This window comes from Panthera leo, chromosome D1, assembly GCF_018350215.1.
Source record: "Panthera leo isolate Ple1 chromosome D1, P.leo_Ple1_pat1.1, whole genome shotgun sequence".
Classification (NCBI taxonomy): domain Eukaryota; kingdom Metazoa; phylum Chordata; class Mammalia; order Carnivora; family Felidae; genus Panthera; species Panthera leo.
In genome coordinates, this window is record NC_056688.1 from 109273991 (window position 1) to 109282364 (window position 8374).

Genomic DNA, 8374 nt, shown 5'->3' on the forward strand with positions numbered 1-8374 from the left:
AACCCACAATCCTGAGATTGAGTCACACGCTCCACTGACTAAGCCAGCCAGGCGCCCCCATCTGTAGGCTGATTTTACAAGACAATTGAAAGTAAAAGGATACAGATTATTTTAATGTATTTGGACTAGAAGGGAACTTAAGGGGCATCTGTTTTATTTATTTAATGGAATTTGTCAAATTGGTTTCCATACAACACCCAGTGCTCATCCCAACAGGAAGGGGCATCTGTTTTAAACCCACCGTGAACATATTTTATAGTGAAATATTGAAATGATTTCTTCAAAGGCCAGAAACAAGTCAGGGTGCCCACTACTTTTCCTCTACCCATACAGGAGGGGCAAGAAGATTAAGAGGTATAAAAATTTTAAAGGAAAAACAAAACTGTCTTCTCACAGATTATTTTATTGTAAACATAGAAAACTCAGAAGAGTTTATAAGTTAATGGTAAGTTTTTGGTTTGCTGTACACAATCTATTTGCATAAACCATGTATAATAACAAAACATTATCAAATACTTAAGAATAAATCTAACCATGGGGCGCCTGGGTGGCTAAGTCGGTTAAGCGTCTGGCTCTTGGTTTCGGCTCAGGGCATGGTCTCACGGTATGTGAGTTCGGGCCCCGAGTCAGGTTCTGCACTGACAGTGCAAAGCCAGCTTGGGATTCTCTCTCCCTCTGTCTCTGCCCCTCCCCCACTCATGCGCTCTTGCTGTCTCTCAAAAATGAATAAAAAAGGAAGCAATGTGGGGCGCCCAAGTGGCTCAGTAGGTTAAGCGTCTGACCTCAGCTCAGGCCATGATCTCACAGTTCGTGGGTTCGAGCCCCATGTCGGTCTGTGTGCTGACAGCTCAGAGCCTGGAGCCTGCTTCGGATTCTGTGTCTCCCTCTCCTGCCTGTCCCCTGCTCACACTGTCTCTCTCTCAAAAATAAATAAACATTAAAAAAGAAATCTGACCAAAAGAGGCATGATCTTTATGAGAAAAAGTATATAATTTTATTGAAAACATCTAACAGATACACCATGTTCATGACTGAAAAATGCAATTTCCTATAGATGCTGATTTTCCCCAAACCGATCTGTAAATTCAGTTGGGTTCCATTCACAATCTCAAAGGGATTTTTATTGGTGGAACTTAACAAGTGGATTCTAAAATTTATGTGGAAGAGCAAGGACCATGGATGGATCTTAGGGAGTCACACAACAGGGGCAGATAAAATGACCCGTGAGACAAAATGGGACAAATAAATTGCGGTAGATTCAGTGGCTCACTATCCAGCAAGGAAAAGGAATGCCCCACAGCTATACACATTGATTTGGATAAATCTCAGAAACATAATATTGAGTGACTGAATAAACGGTATGATTCCATTTATATAAAATTCAAAAACATGCAAAACCGATACAGACCTAGGTAATGCAATTACAAGGCAAAGCAAGGGAATGGTGAAGACAGCACAGTGTTTTCTCGACCAGGGAGGGCACAGCAGGGACTTCAAAGAAGTGGGTTCCATCTCTTCTTAAATGGGGCTGGGGAGGGAGTTTCTCTTTATTTTATAAATATCTTCTTGCCTCTCCTTACTATTTAATTAAGAAAGAAAGAAAGAAAAAGAAAAAAGTATTCTGGAGGGGTAAAGCAGCACAGAGTGCCAGGCACACCACATTCCTAACAGTTACAAAATAGTTCTTGAACATGCCATTTGGAAAAAACGAAGCCCTAGCAGCTCAAACCTCTGTGGGCATGGGCAGGGCCTGTCAGAAGGATGGACTTCTCTGAGGGTTCCTGGGTGACAAGCCTGCCGTGTCACGGGATGACAACCCCCACCCTTGGCAGCATCTGTAGACTTTTTCACTTAACCCCGTTTTGGGTCCAACCCCTCCCCCCCCACCCTCCCCCAGTGCCCCTGAGACCCAAAGCTTCTTCGAATGGCACCCATCTCTACCCTAGGAGGATAGCTGCTTGGCTGCCAGGGGTAGGGAGTGCCCTGGGGGGAGGGCAACCCAGTTGCCCTTTGGATCAGTCCCCCTACTGTCCGTCCCAAACCTTGCCTTTCATGGTGCCAGGAGAGTTCCTGAGCCTCCAGGGCTCTGGGGGACAATTTGGCTGCTTCTTGGCCCCTCCCTCTAGGAACATTTAATTAATTTCTAATTCTCTGCTAAGAGAGTGTATGAGCCTCCATCCATTTCCCATGTTTCAAAACATCATCAGGTCCTTTGGTCTATTACTGTCTCCCTCCTACTTTCTCTCTCCTTGTAAATTTATACCTGTTTTATTTCTTTACTCTCATTTTAGATTTTAAGAGGAAACAGAGGTAAACCCATGTGTTTAAACCTGCCACATTTAACAGGAAGTCTATTTACTATATTTAAATAAAAATGTTTAACAGGTAGCTCCAGAGAGGAAGAGCTTGGCCTTCTGAGCATCATCCTTCAGATGCTTGAACATCTCCACCTGATTTCTCTGCCTCAGTTTTGCCTACACACTTTCCTCAGCTGTGTAAGGACGAAGGAGAAAGCACAAATATCTGGGTTCAAATCCTGACTCCTCCATTCACTGCCCCATGATCTCATCCCATCAACTCTCATAACTGCTGCCTCTGGTACCAGATTAGTCAAAGAGGCACAGTGAGTGTCGTGGAGATGCTTCTAATTATAAAGCACTGAACCAGGGAAAGAATGTTGCATTCTCTTTCCCTGGATCCCTACATGCAGCCCTGGCCTGCTGTGCCCCAGCTCTGGCCCCCACCAAGGCCACAGGAGGCAGAGCCCTGGCCCCTCATGCCCTCAGGCATTCTGTGGGTCCCAGGCCTGACAGTGAGAGGAACCAGAAACCTAGAAAGATGGAGGGAGTCCAAGAACCAAGTGGGCGCTTTATTAACTTGGCAAAGGGGTGACTAGGCTGGCCAAGCAGCCCCTTGCCAAACCTGCCACTCTGCCAGAGGGCCAATGAGGCAGAGCTGCAGGGCCCAAGCCCTGGACACTGGAGTCCAAGCTGGGCAGGGGCAAGGCCAAGGATGGGACTGGAGTTGCCGAAAGGCATTAAGTACCAGTGCACCTCCCCTCCTGAGGTTAGGGATGGGCCTGAGATGAGTTGGGAGCCCCCTCTCCTGCTCCCCTCTCCCCGAACAGCTCTGGCTCTTCCTGGAGTCAGGAGGCTGTGAGGCCCACATCAGCTGCAGTCTGGAAGGTGATCCCGTCTCCGGGCAAGGGGGAGGCCAGGAAGGGCCAGAGCCAGACAAGGACCCAGCGGGGCCCCAGGGCCGCCTGCAGGTTGTGGCAAGGGCCCAGATCATAAGAGTGCTGGCCCCGAGCCCACTCCCACGTGGTCTGGCCCCGCAGCAACAGCATCCCATGGAAGAGCAGCCCAGCCCCGCACAACAGTGCACCTGCCACACACGTGTCGGTCACAAAGGCCAGGGCAAACTGCGCCAGAGACACTCTGCCTGCAAGGAGAAAGCAAGAGGGTCAGGGAGCAGCAGCGGGCCCAGTCCTCCCAAAGCCCAGCTCCTGCCCTCACCTTCTACTGCGAAGCAGGGGCTCGTTCCTCTGCTCAGCAAACACTCTGGCTGTTCCTTAGCCAGCCCCCATTGGTGACCTGGGCAGACACAGCTCCTTACCCAAGATCTCGGCTCAGGTCATGATCTCACAGTTCGTGAGTCTGAGCCCTGAGTCAGGCTCGGCGACTACTGGTGTGCAGCCTGCTTGGGATTCTCTCTGTCCCTCCCCCACTCTCTCTTTTTCTCTCTCTCTCTCAAAATAAATAAATTAAAAAAAAAAAAAAGAAGAGAGAGGGAAACCAGAAAGAAAGAAGGAAACAGGATGCAGGAAGGGCTGTTGGAGAATCCAGGATACAGGCCATCCAGGAGGTTGGAGGTCAGCAGTCTTGAGGCAGAAAGGTCTTGTACCCGGGCAAGTCCTTCAAGAAGCTTGGCTGCTAGGGGTGCCTGGGTGGCTCAGTCGGTTAAGCGTCTGACTTTTAAGCATCTGTCTGAATCTTGACTTCAGCTCAGGTCATGATCTCATGGTTTGAGTTTGAGCCCCGCGTCAGGTTCTGCACTGACAGCTCAAAACTGCTTGGGATTCTCTGTCTCCCTCTCTGCCCTCTCCCCCGCTTGCTCTCTCTCTCTCTCTCTCTCTCTCCCTTTCTCTCTAAAAAATAAATAAATAAATAAATAAATAAATAAATAAATAAATAAATAAATAAATAAACATTAAAAGAAGAAGAAAAAAAAGCAGCAGTAGCAGCAGCTTGGCTGCTGACAGGAGAAGAGCCAGGAGGCAAGAGCTAGGGAGGAGGAGGATGTGGGGTGAAGAGAGGCTTTGTACCGATGGGAAAACCCAGAGGAAGCATGCAGAGAGAGCCTGGGTTGGCAGGAGGAGAGCAGGCCCACAGCGAGGCTTCTGAGCAGGGAGGACGGGCCAGACATCAGGAGAAGCCAGAGGCAGTCAGGTTGGATCTGCTGGGGTCCACAGCCATGAACACGGCATGGTACCAACTGCCATGAAGTACCGAGCATCTCTGGAAGCTGGCAGCAGCCAGGGGCAGACACAGAGAAGCCAGGAAGGCACAGCGGGAGGCAGACAGAGCAAGAGGACTGAGATGTTGGCAGAAGAATGGTGAGAATGAGGATTCTAAGCTGGATGTGGGGGCAGTGACGTGGGGAGGGCTGATGGACAGAAAGGTGAGGGCCAGGCGCTCACAAAGCAGGCGTCCTGGAGTGTCAGAGTGAGAGCTGGCGAGAAGGAGAGGAGGTGGGGAGCAGAGAAAGGGGTGACAGGCTCATAGCGTGATTTGGGAGGCGTTGGCTCTGACACAGTTTGGCCTCTGACAAGGTCTAGGGTGGATGTGGGAGTAGAGGGAGGGAGTCAAATGGAGGAGAAGGGCAAGAGGCTGAGCAACGGGGACACTGATTGGGCCATTCACCCAGACTTTCAGACACCCAGGATTTCACCAGGGCCCAGGGCTCAGAGGGCAGTGGCCACAGGGAGGTGCAGCTGGAGGGCTTGGGTCTCAGCGGAGGCAGGGGGTCATCAAGGAGGCCGCTCAGGGAGCCAGTGGGCAGAGGAAGACACTGCCATCCCCACTGGGCCTTCCAAGGCCTCCCCCCAGGCTGCAGGGAGGGGCCCTTGGGACAGACTGGGGTTTGGAGAGGATAAGGAGACACAGTGACCACTGAATGGTCATGGAGTTTAGTAACCGCAGGACAAGGTTACAAAGGGGACCACGGAGGAGTCGGGAGGAAGGAGTCAAGGGAGAGAAACCCCAAAGCATTTCAGGGGGAGACAACAAATAGTATAAAAAAAAAATAGGGGGGGGTGGATTTTATCTCAGGGAGGCGGGGGGTCGTCAGAAGAAAGAGGAATAAGTCTGTCATCCAGAACATGGCCTCTCCATCAACCTCCTGATCCATGTCCTCTCCTCCCAACTTCCAAAGCCTGGAGCTTCCCCTGACTATAAACTTCACTGGCTCCCTACTGTCCAGTCAAGTCAGGGCTGGCTATCTCCTCACACCAGCATCCAGGACCTCCACCATCCAGTCTGAACCTACTCCCTGTCCAACCTCTATGCCTTTGCTCAGGCTGCTCCCCTCACTCAGAATGCACCCCCACTTAGAATGCTCCCTCCCCATCCCAACCTATGTCCTGAATCCCCACTAGTCTTTCCTTCTGTGCCCACACCTAGAACCCTTCCCTGATTCTCCCAGCCAGAACTCTGTACCTGTGTCAAGGCCCTGTATTTTACTGTACTGCACACCCAGCTGAATCCCGGGCTGCCCTCACCCCCCATAAATGACACTGGGACTGGGTCCCCAGGGCACTACCAGGGGAACCAGCCAGAAATCCCGTCCCCCACCAGAATGGCCCACTGCAAAGCTCCCCACCTGTGAGCAGCATGAGCCAGGGCAGCAGGAGGAGGGCCGCGATGTGGAGGGGTGCATGGGCTCGCAGGAGGGCCGACAGGGCAGGACCCAGCAGCACAGAGACGTGGAGCAGGACGCCCGCAGCATGAAGCAACAGGCACAGGAAGGGCCGGTAGTTGCGGAATCCCACGCAGCGGCCCAGCAGGCGACAGTGGTGATCCCGACGAAGGATGCAGACGCGGCAGGCGGAGCAATGCCCACTGCGTGGTGGCACCTGGCTTTGGCACTGGTAGCAGTAACTGCAGAGAAGGAACCACAGAGTCAGTTCCCCCAGCAGCTCTGAGCACCTCGTCAGGCCCGGTCAGCCTCTGAGCCCATCCTGGGGAAGCAGGCACAGCCGCTGTCCTCACTAAGCCTCAAGTTCATCATACATAAATGCAGGCTGAACACCACTTCCTGGGCCCTTCCAGTTCTAGCACTGCAGGTCCGAGGGCTCCTGCAGCTCAGACATCCAGTCCTAAGGCCTCTAACACCCAGGAGCAAACTTCTCACTTCCTCTGTGCTCACCACGTTGGTCCAAGTCACCAAAAGATCACTGGATTACTGCAACAGACTCTTAATTATTCTCCCTGATTCCAGCTTTGTTTCCTCCTAGTCTAGTCTCACGCCAGCACCCAGACTGATCCTTAGAAGTCTAAGTCGTGCCCTTCTCCTCTGCTCAAAACCCTTCAGTGGCTATCCATCTCACTGCCAGTAAAAGCAAAGCCTTCAGTGTCCTGCAAGGTCTTTCCATCTCCAACCTCTCTCCTCCCCCTCTCACTCCACACCAGCCACCATGGCCTTCTTGCTGTTCCAGGAACATGCAAGGCACATAACTGCCTCAGAGTCTTTCCACTGTCTATTCCCTCTGCCTGGAATGCTCTTCCCCCAGATCCCCACATGGCTAACTCCCCCACCTCCTTCAAGTCTGTGCAAATACCTACCTTGACTACCCTATTTCAAACTGCAACCTGCACACCGTTTACTCTGCTCTTTTTGTTTCCATACCACCAACATCTTCTAACATTCTATACAATTTGCTAATTTATTATGCCTGTAACTAATCATCTGCCCCCTCCCCCACTGAAATCAGCTCCAGGGTGTCAGGAATCTATTTTATTGTACCTCCAGTGGCCGGAACAGTACCTTGCACATAGCAGGTGCTCATTAAATATTTGCAAGTGAATGAATGATACGTCTTCAGGATCTACCATCCAGGTTCTAAAAGAGTGTTCCGGCTCTAACAAGCGGATCCTATTATAATCTGGTTCTAACATCTTCAGGTCCTAGGGCGCCTCCCCCAGTCCAAGGCTCCTCCTGCTTTCCCCCCTCGCCAGATCCCGCGCCCCACTCACGCCCAGCCCTGGCCCAGACCGCGGCCGGCCAGCATCACGCCCCGGATGCTGGGATCGGAGCGCAGGAAGAGCCCCACGTTGCCCAGCAGGTTGAGCAGCTGGAAGGCGGCCAGCACTAGCTGCAAGGCCCGAGCCAGGGGTCCCAGCGGGGGTGGCCCGGGACCCAGAACTAGCACATAGGCCAGCTCCAAGCCCACAGCCGTGGCCCACAGCGCAGTGAGCACGAGGGGCAGCCGCGCGGGCGCCCCCTCCGCGCTCCCCGCCGCCCAGGGCTGCCCCATGGCCTGGACCCCACCGGCTATCGGGTCCCTAGTACACCACCGCTTCCGTATTGGGGCGGGGATAATGGCAGACGGACGCCCTCTACGACCAATAGAAGCTCGAAGGGGGCTTAGCGTCTCAGGGAGCGGCCCGAAGATGCAGACATGTGATTGGACGGCCGAACGAGCCAGCGAGAAGCTTGGAATCCCGTTGGCGCTGGAGCAGGGAAGGACGGCACGTTATAGCTCCGCCCGCCAGCGGAGGCCACGCCCCTCCACCGAAGCTACGCCCTCTGCTCTCGCTGGCTGGTTTGGAGGATTGAGTTGCAGACTCGGTGGCATCGGGGTTTCCCGGCTCAGCACATTCATTCCCCCTCAACCCCCAGCCGCCCCGATATTAATAGCCCTGCATCGGCTCATCCAGCTGGCCTGGAACCCCTTCCCATGCCCGAGTGTCTCCATCACCCCAGAAAACATTCAAACAGCTCAGCGCCTCGCTGTTTCTGACTGTGAAATGGGGATAGGGCTCTATGTTTCCCACCAGCGCCGCGCAGGGAGAGGGTCAGGAGGAGGCCTAAGGGGCAGCTTCTAGAGCGGTCTACAGTCACTGTTATTATCGTCATCTCCGTTGTACACATGAGGAAACAGAGAGGGCCGTGGCTTTCCTACGGCCACACAGCACCCAAGAGGCGGAGCCGGGACGGGAACCCCGAATCTCCGCCATGGGATCCCCCCAGCACCCCCAAATCCTGCAGTCCCCTGGCCCCAGGGCAACCTCTCGCCAGGTCCCGACCCGAGCGCCCTCGCCCCCATCCGGCCCCTCCCTCCTCCCCCATATTTAGCGCGAATCCGATCCGGGGC

At 53.3% G+C, this 8374-nt stretch overlaps 1 protein-coding gene across 2 annotated transcripts; it reads right to left on the minus strand.

The window, feature by feature from the left end:
- Nucleotides 1-971: 971 nt before the first annotated feature.
- Nucleotides 972-7566, minus strand: ZDHHC24 (zinc finger DHHC-type containing 24). 2 transcript variants are annotated; one of them, XM_042904567.1, is made up of 3 exons: nucleotides 7254-7566; nucleotides 5881-6158; nucleotides 972-3441 (listed from the first exon to the last, which is right to left on the minus strand). In XM_042904567.1, exons 1-3 carry the CDS (start codon nucleotides 7532-7534, stop codon nucleotides 3146-3148), a joined length of 855 nt encoding a protein of 284 aa, XP_042760501.1. In that variant the 5' UTR covers nucleotides 7535-7566; the 3' UTR covers nucleotides 972-3145. The 2 variants fall into 2 exon arrangements, with proteins under 2 accessions (XP_042760501.1, XP_042760502.1); XM_042904568.1 differs by having other exon boundaries at nucleotides 7045-7334.
- Nucleotides 7567-8374: the final 808 nt, after the last annotated feature.

What these genes read in the sequence shown, in the direction of transcription:
- ZDHHC24 (XM_042904567.1), bottom strand. Translation starts at nt 7,534, where the DNA reads ATGGGGCAGCCCTGGGCGGCGGGGAGCGCGGAGGGGGCGCCCGCGCGG. An exon ending in GGTCTGGGCCAGGGCTGGGC is followed by an intron (nt 6,159 to 7,253) that starts GTGAGTGGGGCG and finishes CCTTCTCTGCAG; the next exon opens with TTACTGCTACCAGTGCCAAA. An exon ending in CTGGCTCATGCTGCTCACAG is followed by an intron (nt 3,442 to 5,880) that starts GTGGGGAGCTTT and finishes TTCTCCTTGCAG; the next exon opens with GCAGAGTGTCTCTGGCGCAG.